Raw genomic sequence first — 17,033 nt, 5'->3', positions numbered from 1 at the left:
ACCTGTATGTAATCAAACCTGAGTGTAGCTGGGCCGTGAACTCCTCTAGTTGCAATCTGTCCCCTGAACACCCACAAAGGAGCAGAGTGACAAAGTGAGCATGGATGCACATCAGCTTGGAACAGCGATCGTGCGACTGACACACGAATAGCGGGTGGCTTTTCCAAGACTCATTTCTCAAGGCACAGAGGAAGTTGTGGGTACAAGGAATCTCCGGCATACCTTTTCTATCGCGTGTAATTTGACTCCAGGCCAACCACTTTATCCTATAAATATGACAGCCTAAGCGAGCCTTCTTGGAGCCCTCCCTGCTAGGCAGCGTGGCTGCATGGCAGCCATCTCCCCTCGAGCTGGGACACCTCTCAAGGTTGCTCCTCGAGGAACAGAGACCTTCCACCAGCAACAGGTCTCTGCTAAGCGACCAGTGTCGTGCCTAACCTTGTAGGATGGTAACTTGGATTTTGCCTTAGTAACTTTGATTGCATGCTGAATTGGTGCTACTGCAAACATTACATAAACATGGCATGTACGACCACTTGGAAATGAAACGTTGATCAAGTCAGAGACGAAGACTGGACCTAGCTGCACCTAAGCTCCATCAGGAGTTCAGAAAGCAAGGGGGTCTCCCCTGAACCTCATGACTCAGCGGGAGGGTGTGCCTTACTCTCTGCATCGCCGGTCTCTCTGTGAAGCATTCTAACTCGAGTGTGTCTCAGTTTTCCTTTCTATGACTCTACCAGGCAGTACTTAGCAGAGGGAACCTTGCCATCGAACTTGGTGAAGTTACGCTATTAAAAACCTGCTCTTAGAAACACTTTTGCTGATACCTTTGTTGGCGATTTCTTAAGTGTCCGAAACCACCTATTTGCGACACCTCCCAGACTCAGCCATTCTGTGTGATTCTGTGCGATTCTGTGCTTTGCTTTGACTCCTAAAGCCTCTGAACTCAGCCCTGATGCCTGCTGGAAAGGATTCCGGGACAAGGGATGACCCCAAACTCCTGCCCTAGGATTCATCACCAAACAACAGCTCCCCGCTCCAGAATATCGTCTGGCAGACACAGTCAGAAGAGAGAAAAGATCCTTTTATTGCAAACATCCACTGCGGGCGGGGGGGCCCAGGAGTCACAGGGGTTCAGGCAGTAACAGGACATGGGCACCTGCAAGGACAGAGTCAGAAAGCACTGATAAACCACAAAGGCCGGAAGGGGCAGGATTTGGTTGCCCTTTCTTTGGGGAACACCTCCGACGAGGAACTGTTTATGGCCCAGAAGAGAGAGCTCTTGCTGGCCTTGGCTACGGCATGGCTCTGGCGCCTCGTCCCCATGGGTAATGCCCTTAGAGACCTGTGCGCCTGCAGAGCTGCACAGTGCCCCTGTGCCACGCAGCAGGGCTCGATGGGGAGCCCTGGGCAGCTGCCAGGGAGTTATTTGCAAACCCTGCGCAGCACCATCCCTCGCCCTCCCCTGGTACACACCTGGGCTTCTTCACCTGCTGGACCTTCCTGCTTTTTTTCACTTTTCGATCCCCCCCAACGCTTTCTCTCTTCCTTCTTTTCTTGTCTCCTTGGCATTCCCTCTCCTCTGCCCAGGCCTCTTCTCTCTTTCTTTGTCTTTGGTTTCCCGTTTCCTGGGGGCAGCCTGCAAACCTTTCCATCCCACAGTGGGATTAGACAGGTCAAGCCAGCATCAACTGGAATCAGTGCTGGGTTTAAGCAAAGCTGACTCCTTTTACCTTCTTTCCTCCAAAAGGCTCTTCAGTTCTTCTGCACAGGCCAGGGGGTCTGCCGTGGTCTCTGGGGTGGTTGGAGGCACAGCAACGGGTGCCTAACAGAGAAATGCTGGCGTGAGCAGGTGGCAAGGGACGCCCTGGAGCAGCAAGTGACTGCTTGCTCCCTTAGCTCTCCAGAGAAGATCCCTTTGGCTGGTTTGCATTAGCCCTTTCTTCCAAGGGCCTCCCTTTGGAACACACTGTTCACACGAGTGCGTGACACTCCATTAATTTGGGGGGGCATTCAGCAGGGAGCCTGCGATCCCCCTGCGGGCCAGAAAGGGCTGGCCCACTTCATTCTGGCGCGGTTTCTGCTGCCCTCCCGAGACAGAGCTCTGCGGATAGCCCTTTGGTGCAACACCACCAATGCCCCGGTGGGAGGCTTTGCTTTTCAAATCTCTCTTTCTCTAGGTATTTTGGAGATATCGCCTTTGATTAAGCACATGCCTAACACAGTGGAGAGGCAACCTTTCCAGTTTTACTGGAGAAAAATAAAACCAGCCAAAGCCACCAGAGATGGAGTGCCAGGAAGAGGCAGAGCAGCTACTTGGACTCATCAGCAACTACCCTCCTACCCGAGATCACCTTGTCCCAGTGGTTGTGGAGCTGCCATACCTCTGCCATCTCACGTCCCGCATCCGTGTCTGCCCCTGCTGCTCTCTGGAGGACGAGCAGAGAGGGTGGTGCGTCCGGGAAGGCGCTTGCCTGCTGCTCCATGTCTGCTTGGCCTGCAGGGCCACGTTGCTCTTCCAAAGACAGCTCTGGAAAGCGAAAGCAAAAGCATGTGCAGCAAAGTGACTTGTTGGAAGCAGACATCGGCTAAAGCCAGTCCAGCCCCAAGCCCTACAGCAGCATTCTGCTCACGCTCTGACAGCCCTCAGTCCCTCCTCCTACCTGTGGATCTGTCCATGGGTGCTGGCGACGCCTGGGCTGATGGACAGGAGAGGCCAGCCACCTCCTCCGCAAAGATGTCACCGCAGTTTTCAATCATAAACTCCACCAGCACGTTCACCTGCACACATCAGAGCCTTGGTCTCAAGCCAGGTGCCTGAACATGTATCCAGCAGCCTTTGCCACTCCTGAGCCTGGCCTCTGTGCAGCAGGCTGTGGCTGCGGGGCTGCTCTTGCTGGCAGCCACGCCAGCAGCATTTGCTCAAGAGAGCAGGCAGCCAGGGACCTCTGAAGAGCCAAGCTCTGATGGGCTGGGAAGGCTGCAGCCCGCTGCTCAATGGAGCGTACCTTCTGAGTCACCTCCAGCATGGCCTGCAGAGGGAGCAGGTCCTCGTTGGGTGGGCTCAGCAGGTTTGGCCCAAGGCAGATGGCCAGGTTGCTGGAGGTCATCCTGCTGGTGGAGGTGTTGTGGCCGATGTGCTGGAGGAGGGACAGCAGGCGCTTGAGGAGGAGGAGGTTGGCTGCAGGCAACTTGTGGGCCACCCTGAGGGAACAGGAACACAACGTCACTCAAGCAGATTAAGTTGCCCACAGGTGTCCCCCAGGCTTGCCCAAGGCAGGTGGGAGCCAGCGGCTGTGTTGCGCAGCTTTGCAGGTGCTCTCAGCCAGCGGTCAGGGCTCCAGCTCAACAGGCAGGCTGCTGCCCACACTTACGCTTTCAGCTCTTCGATCTTGTCCTCCTGGCAGGTCTTCTGCATGGCTGCCATCCAGTCTTCGTAAAGGTCTGTCACGAGCAGCTTGGCGGGGATGCTTCTCAGGAAGTCCTGCAATGCCAAGGGCATTCAGGTGAGCCTCTGAACACTCCAGACATGCCAGGAGCTCTTCCAGCTGCAGGTCAGAAGCACTCACCTTCAAGATGACGGCCAGCAGCAGCGCAGGCTGGCTTCCCAGGTCGACGTCCGCGCCGCGGTCCAGGGCCTCGCGCAGCTCCCGAAGCTCTGTCCCACTGGCCGCCATGCGGAATATGCCCTCCGTCGCTGGTCCTTGCTGGTGCAGGACAGCCATCAGCTCCTGCAGGAGAGGCAGGAGGAGAGTTACTTGGCTGAGGAGCTGCCTTGCAAAAGCGGTGGCCGGGACCAGAGTTCAGCCCCAGCCTGTGCTCCCTCCTGCTGCAAAGGGGCTGAAAGCAGAAGCATGAGCCATGGGTGAAGAGCCCAATGCCCCATCTGCGGAGCCCCTGGGCACACCGGCTCTGGAGCAGTCGGAGGGCTGGGGACCACAGGGGTGCAGGCTGGCTTACCTGGATGGGCCGGGGCAGCGTGCCGTCCTCCCCGCAGAGGGCTGCCAGGGGCTGCCCAAAAAGCGGCCTGCTGCAGCCGGAGCCCGCCTGCCCTGGCGCCTGGGCAGTGGCCGAGCTGCGCCGCAGAGCAAAGGGCCAGGGCAGCCCCCTCCTCCTCCTCCTGCTGCTGCTGCTCCCTCCTGCTGCAAAGGGAAAGAGAGCGAGAGCCCATCAATGGAGACGGCCAGGCCAGCGCTCCCGCAGCCTGCCCTGCCCTGCCCTGCCCTGCCTGCCCTGCCTGCAGCGTGGTGCTGAGCGCTGCGGCAGGACGGGCAGGGAGCCAGCAGCTGGAAAGGCGGCTGCGGCTCGCAGGCTGCTGAGAGCCGTCGTGCCAGCGGGACAGCCTGTCCCAGCCCTCGGCCTGCCCTCCTCCAAGCTGTGGGCAGCAGCAGAGGCTCCGTGTCCCCGCAGAACCACATCCAGCTGTCACTGCCCAGCGGCTGCCCTTGCTCGTCCAGGTGACGTCCTCCCTTGGGCTGCCACACCTGCATGGCGACACTCAGGGGACAAGTGAGCACAGCTCAACCGGTGGCAGGACGTTGCCTTTCTTTCCAAAACTCACCTGCTGAGTGGCCAAGTCCCCCTCTGTTTCTAGCTGGGTCTGTCGGAGGCCCTTGCTTGGGATCAGCCTGCAAGAAGCAGGCTGTGCTTAGAGAGCAGCCCCGCAGCAGAAAGGGCCACCGGCGAGCTGCCACCCGGCACCAGCAGCCTGAGCGTGGCGGAGCTGGGACCCTCCGCCCTCCCAGGCTCTCTGCTCTGCACCGCAGGTTTCCTCCCAGCGCTGCCAGTGCGGCTTTGCCCGCATTCCTGGTAGCCTTCCAACCCTCTCCGCTCGCTCCCAAAGAGGCACCACGGGACCCTCCCTCCCTCCCGCACAAGCTCACCCCACTCGCCGCACATCCCTGGCACCTCGGCACAGCCAGAGGTGGGTGAAAGGCAGCCATTCTCACCTCTGCCTGGCCCTCCATCAGCCTCTCCAGGCTCCTGGCGCTCAATGTCCTCCACTGGGCAAGAGAGGAGGAGTGGAAGAAGGTGAGCAGCAATGCCTCTGATGCTCGGCTGGAGGAGCAGTGCCTGGGGACAGAGCCCAGAGCAGAGAGACACTCACGGCATGGCGGCGACTCAGCTCCTTCTCCAGGGCTTTGATCGACGGCAGGCGGGTCACCCGGGCTCTCTTTGCTCCTTCTGGTGTCCTGTGCAGCGGGAAGGGACAGGGAGAGAGCTGGGTGAGCCCCAAGCTGCCTCTTCTCTCTTGTCAGGCAGCTCTGCCCGACAGCTGCCCGCAGCCGCGGGGGCACCTCTCCCCAGCTGGGGAGCTGTGTTCCCCTGTGCGGCTGCACCTGGAGCATCCCCCCGGCTTACCCCAGCAGTGTGCCCACCCACAGCTCCTTCAGGGCCCGGGAGCTGCAGAAAGAGAGGAGAAGCAGCATCAGGCCCCGCTGCCCCCCAGCCCGTGGGCAGAGGCGGGTGCCTGCACAGCCCTGCCCCATGCAGAAGGACAGAGGGGCAGGACAGAGCCCCGTGGGGAAGGACCGAGGCACTGCCCAAGCCCTGGCTCCCTCTCTCCTGCCAGAGCAGCTGCTTTTGCCCTTCCCTTCCGGGGACCAAAAGGTGGTGGGGGGATGCAGGCCATGGAAATGCCCCCCAACCCGTCCCTGTGGGCGTGCTGCCCGCTCCCTGCCCGGGCTCTGCACGGAGGGCAGAGGCCATTCACAGGATGGCTGCCGGGGCGTGCTTGGGAACCTCTGCTGCCCTGCCATGGGACGTGGCACCGCGACTCACCCAAAAGTGGCAACACAGGAGCCGGTGGGCCAGGCGAGGATGAGGGAGGTCCTGTCCTCATCGCTGCCTTCCTCCTCCTCCTCTTCTTCCTGCCCCGCTGCCTCCTTCCCGCCGCTCAGCACCCACAGCTTGTCCAGGGCCAGGCGGAGCTGTGGGCGCACGCTGGTGCCACGTCTGCAGAGAGGAGAGGCGGGCAGGGAGCTGGAGGTGGGCTCCTTGGGGTCCCCCGGCGAGAGCCCTGTCCCTCGCCTGCCTTGGGACGCACAGGGGTGCATCCAGCAGCAAGGTGCTGGGGCCTGGGGCTGGTGGCAGGGTGTCCCTGCCCTGGTGGCAGGGCCAGGGCTGGGGAAAGGCAGCTGGGCTCTGAGGGTCTTACTGCAACTTGGCGATGACCAGTTCCTCCTGGAGGAGGAGGAGGCGCCTCTCGCTCCTCTTGCGGCCCCGGGTCAGCCGCACGTCTGCGCTCAGCACCACCTCGATGTCGCTGAGAGCCTCCCTGCAGAGCAGCGAGCGGCGGGCATGAGAAAGGCAGCTGCTGCAGGGCCCGGCCATGCCCGCGTGTCCCCGAGCCACAGGGAGAACCCACCTGGAGCCGCAGCAGCAGTTGGCCTGGCCCATCCCGCCCGGGACAGGAGGACCCTCGCCGTGCACCAAGGACACGGCCCAGGCGGCCACAGCGAGGATGGGAAGCGGGGTGCTGGTGTCGGTGCCGCAGCTGAGCTGCTCGGCCAGCCCCTGCCTCCTCCTAGCGCTGCTCCGGGCCAGCACAGCTCCGTCCTGCCGGCACTGGTGGCTGTTGGCTCCAAGTGGCCAACATTCCGAGCCCAACGGACACTGGGCGGGGGGGGGGGAGGCGGGCACTGGGAGGGCCCTGGGCTGGGGGTTCTCTCCAGTAGGGCCATGTCTCTCTTGCACTGGGCAGCCCCGAGCAGGACACAGCAGAGGGGCAGGACCACCTCCCTCCACCTGCTGCCAATGCTTTGCCTCCTGCAGCCCAGCAGGCAGTTAGCCTTCTTGGCCCCAAGGCCACTTGGCTGGCTCCAATTTGGGGGTCAGCTTGGGCTCCACCATGAGCCCAGCTGTCTGCACAGCTGCTTTCCAGCTGGCTGTGCCCCAGCCTGCACTGCTGCAAGGGCTTCTTCCTCCCCAGCTGCAGGACTTTGCTCTTGCCCTTGTTGAGCTGCATGAGACTCCTGCCAGCCCCTTTCTCCAGCCTCTCAAGGGCCCTCTGCTTGGCGGCAGCACCACGCTCCGCCGCGTGAGCCTCTCCTCCCAGCTGTGTGCCATCTGCAAGCTGTCTGAGGGGACACTCTGCCCCATCATCCAGATCACCGACCGTGAACGGGACCCGCAGAGTGCAGCCCGGGGCCTTGCAGACATGCACGTTGATATGCCATACCTTGTCACAGAAGGTTCAGAAATGTAGGGGGAAAAGCCACGTTGTTTTTTTCTCTTCTAGATACAGGGCTTCCCCTTTTGATTCCTGCAAGCTCTTAAAAGTCGTTCAAGCATCTGTCTCATTTTTCATTGGAACGTCATGTCTCTTCATAGCGCTGATCTTATGTGTACCGTCGGATGGGGCTGGACTCTCGTATAGATCATTTAGGGAGTAAGTAGCTTAGGTTATTAGAGAGCAGATTATCTGCATTCATTGTGCCTAAACTGGTGACAGGAGGTTGCACCTAGCTCTTGAGCCAAAGGATCCCAATCAAAGGTGCCTATGGACCTCCGTGGGCTATTGATCAGCAGATTGAATTGACCGTGGTGCAAAAAGAAAAGGTACGTGAGAAAGGCATATTCTGCCTCGACTGCTACAACGCGTGTTTGAGGAGCTCTGACGAGAAATCATCCACGCCCCTCCACCCGCCCCCTTCCTTAGAAGTAAAAAGCACGAGAGAAAACAGATTCAACTTGTAGAGCAATCGGGCTTTTACGAGCCAAGTCCATTGCCCTCTGTCATTCCCATTCAATCAGCCACCTTGCCTGACATTCTGCCTCTACTCGGTGCCAACAGGAGACTCTTCCAGGAAAAATGAAAGAAAGAAAAAAAACTTGCTGTCCAGCCAGTGGCCTGTGCTATGCTGCGGAAGATGTAGAATTCCTCTCTGATCCAGAACTTTCCGCCTAGAGCCAAAACGTTGGTGAGGTTTTCCTCCATCTCGACCCCTCGCTGGTGCCTCTTCCCCAGGGAAAGTCTTTCCTCTGTCACCCCGTGGGCACAGCTGGGCACAGCTGGGCACAGGCGACGCAAGCCCCAAGCCTCAGGCACCATGCGAGGCCACCAGCGTCCTTGAGCCATGAGCAAGATCTGCAGCTGCTTTTCAGCTGGAGGAGAAGGGTTGTTCACAGACATGGGTGCACATGGCAGAGGCGATTCCAGAAGAGCCCCAGTGGCTCAAAGCTTTCCGTGTCCTGCGTTGGTGCTTTTCAGGACCAGCTGCTGGGTCCACTTGCACCGAGGCTAGCGAGAGCTGCAGTTCAGGTAGGGAATTCAGAAAACCCTCTTTCCACAGCCCCAGTGAGGGGAACAATTAACCCATGGTGGGTCACTGGGGCCAGTTCAGATCCACTGCCCACTGCTATCTATCAGCTTGGTTGATGACGTGCTGAGAAAAAGATTTCAACACCGATTTCTACTCTCAACAGCTAGGGAATCAACAATACCCTGACTAGAAGAACTACTGAACTGGAAGCTACATCCAGATCTTAACCACGGCAGCCTTGGTTTGGAAGGAGGCAAACAGATAATACCTAAATCACGATCGAGTGCTAAGTCCGTGCTTCTGAGGAGCTAAGACCTTCCCACCGAGACAAGGACTGTGGCCGATTCTTGCAACAGTTGTGCCTCGCGCCACCTTTCTACCTTTGTCAATCACTTCTGCCCCGAGAGGACCAGAGGAAAAGGGGCACAGATGAAAACACACGCTCTTCCAGCTGCACATGAGAAACCCATATTGGACTGTTAGGGTGATCTACTTTACTGGCTCTGGGTGACCCTGCTTGAGCAGGCGGGCTGGACCAGATGACCTGCAGAGGGCCCTGCTGCGGCAGGGCTGCGGCACAAAATGGGATTTCTGAAGTAATAGCAGACAATTCACTCGTCTGGTCAGTCCAAAAGCCAGGTGGAAGATGGCGTCTGACAATTGATTATAGGCACTTAAATGCCAACACAGCTCTGCAAACGGCTGCAGCACCTAATATTGCAGCTTTAACAGCCACGTGATGACAAGCAGCCGCACGCCCACGGATGGCAGTGCTAGATGTGAAGGATATGTCCTTTGTGGTCCCCTGGCAGAAGAAGGAGAAAGAGACATTTGCTTTGCCTTGGGAAGGTAGACAATACACCCGTAACAGACTCCCACAGGGTGTAAAGAGCCACCTGCAATTGCTCAGGCTGCACTTGCTGAACTCTTTCAAACAGTCTCACTCCTTCAAGATGTGAAACTGTACCAACACAGAGATGATATCCTAATCGGAGGGAGGTCCCCTGAAAGGGTGGGGGAAGCGGGGGCAGCAGCAGTGTGGCAAACACTACAGAAAGCAGAAGTTGAAATTCCACCCCAAAATTGTCAGGGACCGAGTAGAGAAGTAAAATTTGTAGGTCCTTGGTGGACTGCAGGTAGTGCAGCAATCCCGCTGGACACCTGAAGTAAAACAGAACAATTGCAGATGCCCCAGCCTAGGAGGGAATTACAACAACTTTGGGGTACTGGAGGGTGCTGGAAAAAACAGGTACCTGGGTTTTCTATTATTGCTCGCTCACTGTACTCACTTTTACGAAAGGGAACCCGGTGGGAGTAGAACCCAGAGCATGAAGAGGCAGTCAAGGCACCAATACAAAAATCCAAGCCATAGCAGTCACCGGGGGCCAGCACACCCCCGCGACCCTATTGTAGCAGAACGGGCTTTTGCAGAAGACGGTACTTCTTGCAATCTATTCCAGACTGGGCCGAGCAGGCCAAAACGACCTCTCATGTTTATTAGGGAATAATAAATCAGGGAAGACAAGGAGGGCACCTTGCCCACTGCAATGCCAGAGGAAATTTGGGAGGACGCGACTCAAGTTGAAAGGAAACTCCAGTCCTGCTGGCATCTACCCCATCATTGCGCTGGGATTAAATGGCAATGGAACTGTCCCCTAATGTTTGTCATGTTGAAATACATCCTGATGAAACCCCTGAAACTGTACCTGTGTACGTTGGAAGCGGATGTGTTTGTATGAGAACCCTTTGTGAGTCTCTATTTCCAGACAAGACCACTGTAGATATATACAGTCGCTCAAATATCTGTACTTGTCATTTTACCAAAATCAGAGGATGCCACTTTAACTATCCCGCTCCTGTCACAACTCACCAATTGGTACAGCCTAACTCTACAGCCTATCACGATTTATCGCCTACCCCTACTGGAATGAATCTCACATTGGTGAGAAAACTGGTGCAACACGATGACCCGAGTCAATTGCTAAAGCGAATTTGGAATAACGGCCAAAACCCCTAATTCCTGTCCATCACGACGCAGCGGAGATACACCATGTCCCAGAAAGAGCGAAGAAAGATGGAAAACATCACTGGTGGGAAACTCCTTCTGGATGGTCCCCAACAGCAACTGGAATTTTGAATTGGATGCTCCGTCCAGTTGTAGTTTTGTCAATGTTGACCTTATTGTGTTTCTTGCTTATAATCATTCTGTATCTCAGAGTTGGGCAAAAAATGAAACAAACCAAATCAGTCCAGCAGGTAAAATGGATACAATCAACTGATTCCGTATGAAACCTGGTAACCTGTAGGTAACCTGTATGTAATCAAACCTGAGTGTAGCTGGGCCGTGAACTCCTCTAGTTGCAATCTGTCCCCTGAACACCCACAAAGGAGCAGAGTGACAAAGTGAGCATGGATGCACATCAGCTTGGAACAGCGATCGTGCGACTGACACACGAATAGCGGGTGGCTTTTCCAAGACTCATTTCTCAAGGCACAGAGGAAGTTGTGGGTACAAGGAATCTCCGGCATACCTTTTCTATCGCGTGTAATTTGACTCCAGGCCAACCACTTTATCCTATAAATATGACAGCCTAAGCGAGCCTTCTTGGAGCCCTCCCTGCTAGGCAGCGTGGCTGCATGGCAGCCATCTCCCCTCGAGCTGGGACACCTCTCAAGGTTGCTCCTCGAGGAACAGAGACCTTCCACCAGCAACAGGTCTCTGCTAAGCGACCAGTGTCGTGCCTAACCTTGTAGGATGGTAACTTGGATTTTGCCTTAGTAACTTTGATTGCATGCTGAATTGGTGCTACTGCAAACATTACATAAACATGGCATGTACGACCACTTGGAAATGAAACGTTGATCAAGTCAGAGACGAAGACTGGACCTAGCTGCACCTAAGCTCCATCAGGAGTTCAGAAAGCAAGGGGGTCTCCCCTGAACCTCATGACTCAGCGGGAGGGTGTGCCTTACTCTCTGCATCGCCGGTCTCTCTGTGAAGCATTCTAACTCGAGTGTGTCTCAGTTTTCCTTTCTATGACTCTACCAGGCAGTACTTAGCAGAGGGAACCTTGCCATCGAACTTGGTGAAGTTACGCTATTAAAAACCTGCTCTTAGAAACACTTTTGCTGATACCTTTGTTGGCGATTTCTTAAGTGTCCGAAACCACCTATTTGCGACACCTCCCAGACTCAGCCATTCTGTGTGATTCTGTGCGATTCTGTGCTTTGCTTTGACTCCTAAAGCCTCTGAACTCAGCCCTGATGCCTGCTGGAAAGGATTCCGGGACAAGGGATGACCCCAAACTCCTGCCCTAGGATTCATCACCAAACAACGGCTCCCCACTCCAGAATATCGTCTGGCAGACACAGTCAGAAGAGAGAAAAGATCCTTTTATTGCAAACATCCACTGCGGGCGGGGGGCCCAGGAGTCACAGGGGTTCAGGCAGTAACAGGACATGGGCACCTGCAAGGACAGAGTCAGAAAGCACTGATAAACCACAAAGGCCGGAAGGGGCAGGATTTGGTTGCCCTTTCTTTGGGGAACACCTCCGACGAGGAACTGTTTACGGCCCAGAAGAGAGAGCTCCTGCTGGCCTTGGCTACGGCATGGCTCTGGCGCCTCGTCCCCATGGGTAATGCCCTTAGAGACCTGTGCGCCTGCAGAGCTGCACAGTGCCCCTGTGCCACGCAGCAGGGCTCGATGGGGAGCCCTGGGCAGCTGCCAGGGAGTTATTTGCAAACCCTGCGCAGCACCATCCCTCGCCCTCCCCTGGTACACACCTGGGCTTCTTCACCTGCTGGACCTTCCTGCTTTTTTTCACTTTTCGATCCCCCCCAACGCTTTCTCTCTTCCTTCTTTTCTTGTCTCCTTGGCATTCCCTCTCCTCTGCCCAGGCCTCTTCTCTCTTTCTTTGTCTTTGGTTTCCCGTTTCCTGGGGGCAGCCTGCAAACCTTTCCATCCCACAGTGGGATTAGACAGGTCAAGCCAGCATCAACTGGAATCAGTGCTGGGTTTAAGCAAAGCTGACTCCTTTTACCTTCTTTCCTCCAAAAGGCTCTTCAGTTCTTCTGCACAGGCCAGGGGGTCTGCCGTGGTCTCTGGGGTGGTTGGAGGCACAGCAACGGGTGCCTAACAGAGAAATGCTGGCGTGAGCAGGTGGCAAGGGACGCCCTGGAGCAGCAAGTGACTGCTTGCTCCCTTAGCTCTCCAGAGAAGATCCCTTTGGCTGGTTTGCATTAGCCCTTTCTTCCAAGGGCCTCCCTTTGGAACACACTGTTCACACGAGTGCGTGACACTCCATTAATGTGGGGCGGGATTCAGCAGGGAGCCTGCGATCCCCCTGCGGGCCAGAAAGGGCTGGCCCACTTCATTCTGGCGCGGTTTCTGCTGCCCTCCCGAGACAGAGCTCTGCGGATAGCCCTTTGGTGCAACACCACCAATACCCCGGTGGGAGGCTTTGCTTTTCAAATCTCTCTTTCTCTAGGTATTTTGGAGATATCGCCTTTGATTAAGCACATGCCTAACACAGTGGAGAGGCAACCTTTCCAGTTTTACTGGAGAAAAATAAAACCAGCCAAAGCCACCAGAGATGGAGTGCCAGGAAGAGGCAGAGCAGCTACTTGGACTCATCAGCAACTACCCTCCTACCCGAGATCACCTTGTCCCAGTGGTTGTGGAGCTGCCATACCTCTGCCGTTTCCCATCCTGCATCCGTGTCTGCCCCTGCTGCTCTCTGGAGGACGAGCAGAGAGGGTGGTGCGTCCGGGAAGGCGCTTGCCTGCTGCTCCATGTCTGCTTGGCCTGCAGGGCCACGTTGCTCTTCCAAAGACAGCTCTGGAAAGCGAAAGCAAAAGCATGTGCAGCAAAGTGACTTGTTGGAAGCAGACATCGGCTAAAGCCAGTCCAGCCCCAAGCCCTACAGCAGCATTCTGCTCACGCTCTGACAGCCCTCAGTCCCTCCTCCTACCTGTGGATCTGTCCATGGGTGCTGGCGACGCCTGGGCTGATGGACAGGAGAGGCCAGCCACCTCCTCCGCAAAGATGTCACCGCAGTTTTCAATCATAAACTCCACCAGCACGTTCACCTGCACACATCAGAGCCTTGGTCTCAAGCCAGGTGCCTGAACATGTATCCAGCAGCCTTTGCCACTCCTGAGCCTGGCCTCTGTGCAGCAGGCTGTGGCTGCGGGGCTGCTCTTGCTGGCAGCCACGCCAGCAGCATTTGCTCAAGAGAGCAGGCAGCCAGGGACCTCTGAAGAGCCAAGCTCTGATGGGCTGGGAAGGCTGCAGCCCGCTGCTCAATGGAGCGTACCTTCTGAGTCACCTCCAGCATGGCCTGCAGAGGGAGCAGGTCCTCGTTGGGTGGGCTCAGCAGGTTTGGCCCAAGGCAGATGGCCAGGTTGCTGGAGGTCATCCTGCTGGTGGAGGTGTTGTGGCCGATGTGCTGGAGGAGGGACAGCAGGCGCTTGAGGAGGAGGAGGTTGGCTGCAGGCAACTTGTGGGCCACCCTGAGGGAACAGGAACACAACGTCACTCAAGCAGATTAAGTTGCCCACAGGTGTCCCCCAGGCTTGCCCAAGGCAGGTGGGAGCCAGCGGCTGTGTTGCGCAGCTTTGCAGGTGCTCTCAGCCAGCGGTCAGGGCTCCAGCTCAACAGGCAGGCTGCTGCCCACACTTACGCTTTCAGCTCTTCGATCTTGTCCTCCTGGCAGGTCTTCTGCATGGCTGCCATCCAGTCTTCGTAAAGGTCTGTCACGAGCAGCTTGGCGGGGATGCTTCTCAGGAAGTCCTGCAATGCCAAGGGCATTCAGGTGAGCCTCTGAACACTCCAGACATGCCAGGAGCTCTTCCAGCTGCAGGTCAGAAGCACTCACCTTCAAGATGACGGCCAGCAGCAGCGCAGGCTGGCTTCCCAGGTCGACGTCCGCGCCGCGGTCCAGGGCCTCGCGCAGCTCCCGAAGCTCTGTCCCACTGGCCGCCATGCGGAATATGCCCTCCGTCGCTGGTCCTTGCTGGTGCAGGACAGCCATCAGCTCCTGCAGGAGAGGCAGGAGGAGAGTTACTTGGCTGAGGAGCTGCCTTGCAAAAGCGGTGGCCGGGACCAGAGTTCAGCCCCAGCCTGTGCTCCCTCCTGCTGCAAAGGGGCTGAAAGCAGAAGCATGAGCCATGGGTGAAGAGCCCAATGCCCCATCTGCGGAGCCCCTGGGCACACCGGCTCTGGAGCAGTCGGAGGGCTGGGGACCACAGGGGTGCAGGCTGGCTTACCTGGATGGGCCGGGGCAGCGTGCCGTCCTCCCCGCAGAGGGCTGCCAGGGGCGGCCTGCTGCAGCCGGAGCCCGCCTGCCCTGGCGCCTGGGCAGTGGCCGAGCTGCGCCGCAGAGCAAAGGGCCAGGGCAGCCCCCTCCTCCTCCTCCTGCTGCTGCTGCTCCCTCCTGCTGCAAAGGGAAAGAGAGCGAGAGCCCATCAATGGAGACGGCCAGGCCAGCGCTCCCGCAGCCTGCCCTGCCCTGCCCTGCCCTGCCTGCCCTGCCTGCAGCGTGGTGCTGAGCGCTGCGGCAGGACGGGCAGGGAGCCAGCAGCTGGAAAGGCGGCTGCGGCTCGCAGGCTGCTGAGAGCCGTCGTGCCAGCGGGACAGCCTGTCCCAGCCCTCGGCCTGCCCTCCTCCAAGCTGTGGGCAGCAGCAGAGGCTCCGTGTCCCCGCAGAACCACATCCAGCTGTCACTGCCCAGCGGCTGCCCTTGCTCGTCCAGGTGACGTCCTCCCTTGGGCTGCCACACCTGCATGGCGACACTCAGGGGACAAGTGAGCACAGCTCAACCGGTGGCAGGACGTTGCCTTTCTTTCCAAAACTCACCTGCTGAGTGGCCAAGTCCCCCTCTGTTTCTAGCTGGGTCTGTCGGAGGCCCTTGCTTGGGATCAGCCTGCAAGAAGCAGGCTGTGCTTAGAGAGCAGCCCCGCAGCAGAAAGGGCCACCGGCGAGCTGCCACCCGGCACCAGCAGCCTGAGCGTGGCGGAGCTGGGACCCTCCGCCCTCCCAGGCTCTCTGCTCTGCACCGCAGGTTTCCTCCCAGCGCTGCCAGTGCGGCTTTGCCCGCATTCCTGGTAGCCTTCCAACCCTCTCCGCTCGCTCCCAAAGAGGCACCACGGGACCCTCCCTCCCTCCCGCACAAGCTCACCCCACTCGCCGCACATCCCTGGCACCTCGGCACAGCCAGAGGTGGGTGAAAGGCAGCCATTCTCACCTCTGCCTGGCCCTCCATCAGCCTCTCCAGGCTCCTGGCGCTCAATGTCCTCCACTGGGCAAGAGAGGAGGAGTGGAAGAAGGTGAGCAGCAATGCCTCTGATGCTCGGCTGGAGGAGCAGTGCCTGGGGACAGAGCCCAGAGCAGAGAGACACTCACGGCATGGCGGCGACTCAGCTCCTTCTCCAGGGCTTTGATCGACGGCAGGCGGGTCACCCGGGCTCTCTTTGCTCCTTCTGGTGTCCTGTGCAGCGGGAAGGGACAGGGAGAGAGCTGGGTGAGCCCCAAGCTGCCTCTTCTCTCTTGTCAGGCAGCTCTGCCCGACAGCTGCCCGCAGCCGCGGGGGCACCTCTCCCCAGCTGGGGAGCTGTGTTCCCCTGTGCGGCTGCACCTGGAGCATCCCCCCGGCTTACCCCAGCAGTGTGCCCACCCACAGCTCCTTCAGGGCCCGGGAGCTGCAGAAAGAGAGGAGAAGCAGCATCAGGCCCCGCTGCCCCCCAGCCCGTGGGCAGAGGCGGGTGCCTGCACAGCCCTGCCCCATGCAGAAGGACAGAGGGGCAGGACAGAGCCCCGTGGGGAAGGACAGAGGCACTGCCCAAGCCCTGGCTCCCTCTCTCCTGCCAGAGCAGCTGCTTTTGCCCTTCCCTTCCGGGGACCAAAAGGTGGTGGGGGGATGCAGGCCATGGAAATGCCCCCCAACCCGTCCCTGTGGGCGTGCTGCCCGCTCCCTGCCCGGGCTCTGCACGGAGGGCAGAGGCCATTCACAGGATGGCTGCCGGGGCGTGCTTGGGAACCTCTGCTGCCCTGCCATGGGACGTGGCACCGCGACTCACCCAAAAGTGGCAACACAGGAGCCGGTGGGCCAGGCGAGGATGAGGGAGGTCCTGTCCTCATCGCTGCCTTCCTCCTCCTCCTCTTCTTCCTGCCCCGCTGCCTCCTTCCCGCCGCTCAGCACCCACAGCTTGTCCAGGGCCAGGCGGAGCTGTGGGCGCACGCTGGTGCCACGTCTGCAGAGAGGAGAGGCGGGCAGGGAGCTGGAGGTGGGCTCCTTGGGGTCCCCCGGCGAGAGCCCTGTCCCTCGCCTGCCTTGGGACGCACAGGGGTGCATCCAGCAGCAAGGTGCTGGGGCCTGGGGCTGGTGGCAGGGTGTCCCTGCCCTGGTGGCAGGGCCAGGGCTGGGGAAAGGCAGCTGGGCTCTGAGGGTCTTACTGCAACTTGGCGATGACCAGTTCCTCCTGGAGGAGGAGAAGGCGCCTCTCGCTCCTCTTGCGGCCCCGGGTCAGCCGCACGTCTGCGCTCAGCACCACCTCGATGTCGCTGAGAGCCTCCCTGCAGAGCAGCGAGCGGCGGGCATGAGAAAGGCAGCTGCTGCAGGGCCCGGCCATGCCCGCGTGTCCCCGAGCCACAGGGAGAACCCACCTGGAGCCGCAGCAGCAGTTGGCCTGGCCCATCCCGCCCGGGACAGGAGGACCCTCGCCGTGCACCAAGGACACGGCCCAGGCGGCCACAGCGAGGATGGGAAGCG

At 58.8% G+C, this 17,033-nt stretch overlaps 4 protein-coding genes across 4 annotated transcripts; all 4 read right to left on the bottom strand.

The window, feature by feature from the left end:
• Positions 1–1,091: 1,091 nt before the first annotated feature.
• LOC148053150 (T-cell activation Rho GTPase-activating protein-like) lies at positions 1,092–4,073 on the bottom strand. The gene is made up of 9 exons (XM_087776030.1): positions 3,961–4,073; positions 3,570–3,731; positions 3,375–3,484; positions 3,009–3,204; positions 2,664–2,781; positions 2,385–2,530; positions 1,734–1,825; positions 1,477–1,647; positions 1,092–1,159 (listed from the first exon to the last, which is right to left on the bottom strand). Exons 2-9 carry the CDS (start codon positions 3,723–3,725, stop codon positions 1,135–1,137), a joined length of 1,014 nt encoding a protein of 337 aa, XP_087632156.1. The 5' UTR covers positions 3,726–3,731; positions 3,961–4,073; the 3' UTR covers positions 1,092–1,134.
• Positions 4,071–6,399, bottom strand: LOC148053149 (uncharacterized). The gene is made up of 7 exons (XM_087776031.1): positions 6,368–6,399; positions 6,158–6,277; positions 5,782–5,955; positions 5,362–5,403; positions 5,108–5,192; positions 4,950–5,003; positions 4,071–4,628 (listed from the first exon to the last, which is right to left on the bottom strand). The coding sequence occupies exons 1-7, from the start codon at positions 6,397–6,399 to the stop codon at positions 4,521–4,523; spliced, it is 615 nt and encodes a 204-aa protein (XP_087632157.1). The 3' UTR covers positions 4,071–4,520.
• Positions 6,400–11,699: 5,300 nt separating this feature from the next.
• On the bottom strand, positions 11,700–14,562 carry LOC148053148 (T-cell activation Rho GTPase-activating protein-like). Its single transcript, XM_087776101.1, has 9 exons — positions 14,533–14,562; positions 14,142–14,303; positions 13,947–14,056; positions 13,581–13,776; positions 13,236–13,353; positions 12,957–13,102; positions 12,306–12,397; positions 12,049–12,219; positions 11,700–11,731 (listed from the first exon to the last, which is right to left on the bottom strand). The coding sequence occupies exons 2-9, from the start codon at positions 14,295–14,297 to the stop codon at positions 11,707–11,709; spliced, it is 1,014 nt and encodes a 337-aa protein (XP_087632227.1). The 5' UTR covers positions 14,298–14,303; positions 14,533–14,562; the 3' UTR covers positions 11,700–11,706.
• Positions 14,563–14,674: 112 nt separating this feature from the next.
• Positions 14,675–16,959, bottom strand: LOC148053147 (uncharacterized). Its single transcript, XM_087776100.1, has 7 exons — positions 16,928–16,959; positions 16,718–16,837; positions 16,342–16,515; positions 15,922–15,963; positions 15,668–15,752; positions 15,510–15,563; positions 14,675–15,188 (listed from the first exon to the last, which is right to left on the bottom strand). Exons 1-7 carry the CDS (start codon positions 16,957–16,959, stop codon positions 15,081–15,083), a joined length of 615 nt encoding a protein of 204 aa, XP_087632226.1. The 3' UTR covers positions 14,675–15,080.
• Positions 16,960–17,033: the final 74 nt, after the last annotated feature.

This window comes from Nipponia nippon, unplaced genomic scaffold, assembly GCF_047370975.1.
Source record: "Nipponia nippon isolate SJK-2023a ecotype South Korea unplaced genomic scaffold, ASM4737097v1 scaffold_4, whole genome shotgun sequence".
NCBI classification, from domain to species: domain Eukaryota; kingdom Metazoa; phylum Chordata; class Aves; order Pelecaniformes; family Threskiornithidae; genus Nipponia; species Nipponia nippon.
This window is presented reverse-complemented; position numbering and strand designations above follow the sequence as displayed.

Coding starts and splice junctions, on each gene's coding strand:
- LOC148053148 (XM_087776101.1), bottom strand. CDS start 14,297: ATGGCTGTCCTGCACCAGCAAGGACCAGCGACGGAGGGCATATTCCGC. Junction 14,057..14,141: donor TGCTGGCCGTCATCTTGAAG/GTGAGTGCTTCT, acceptor TTGGCATTGCAG/GACTTCCTGAGAAGCATCCC. Junction 12,398..12,956: donor CAGGATGGGAAACGGCAGAG/GTATGGCAGCTC, acceptor TTTCTCTGTTAG/GCACCCGTTGCTGTGCCTCC.
- LOC148053147 (XM_087776100.1), bottom strand. CDS start 16,959: ATGGGCCAGGCCAACTGCTGCTGCGGCTCCAG. Junction 15,964..16,341: donor TCCTGTGTTGCCACTTTTGG/GTGAGTCGCGGT, acceptor CTCTTTCTGCAG/CTCCCGGGCCCTGAAGGAGC. Junction 15,564..15,667: donor AGCTGAGTCGCCGCCATGCC/GTGAGTGTCTCT, acceptor TCTCTTGCCCAG/TGGAGGACATTGAGCGCCAG.
- LOC148053149 (XM_087776031.1), bottom strand. CDS start 6,399: ATGGGCCAGGCCAACTGCTGCTGCGGCTCCAG. Junction 5,404..5,781: donor TCCTGTGTTGCCACTTTTGG/GTGAGTCGCGGT, acceptor CTCTTTCTGCAG/CTCCCGGGCCCTGAAGGAGC. Junction 5,004..5,107: donor AGCTGAGTCGCCGCCATGCC/GTGAGTGTCTCT, acceptor TCTCTTGCCCAG/TGGAGGACATTGAGCGCCAG.
- LOC148053150 (XM_087776030.1), bottom strand. CDS start 3,725: ATGGCTGTCCTGCACCAGCAAGGACCAGCGACGGAGGGCATATTCCGC. Junction 3,205..3,374: donor AAGATCGAAGAGCTGAAAGC/GTAAGTGTGGGC, acceptor CTGTTCCCTCAG/GGTGGCCCACAAGTTGCCTG. Junction 1,160..1,476: donor CAGCAGGTGAAGAAGCCCAG/GTGTGTACCAGG, acceptor CTGTCCTTGCAG/GTGCCCATGTCCTGTTACTG.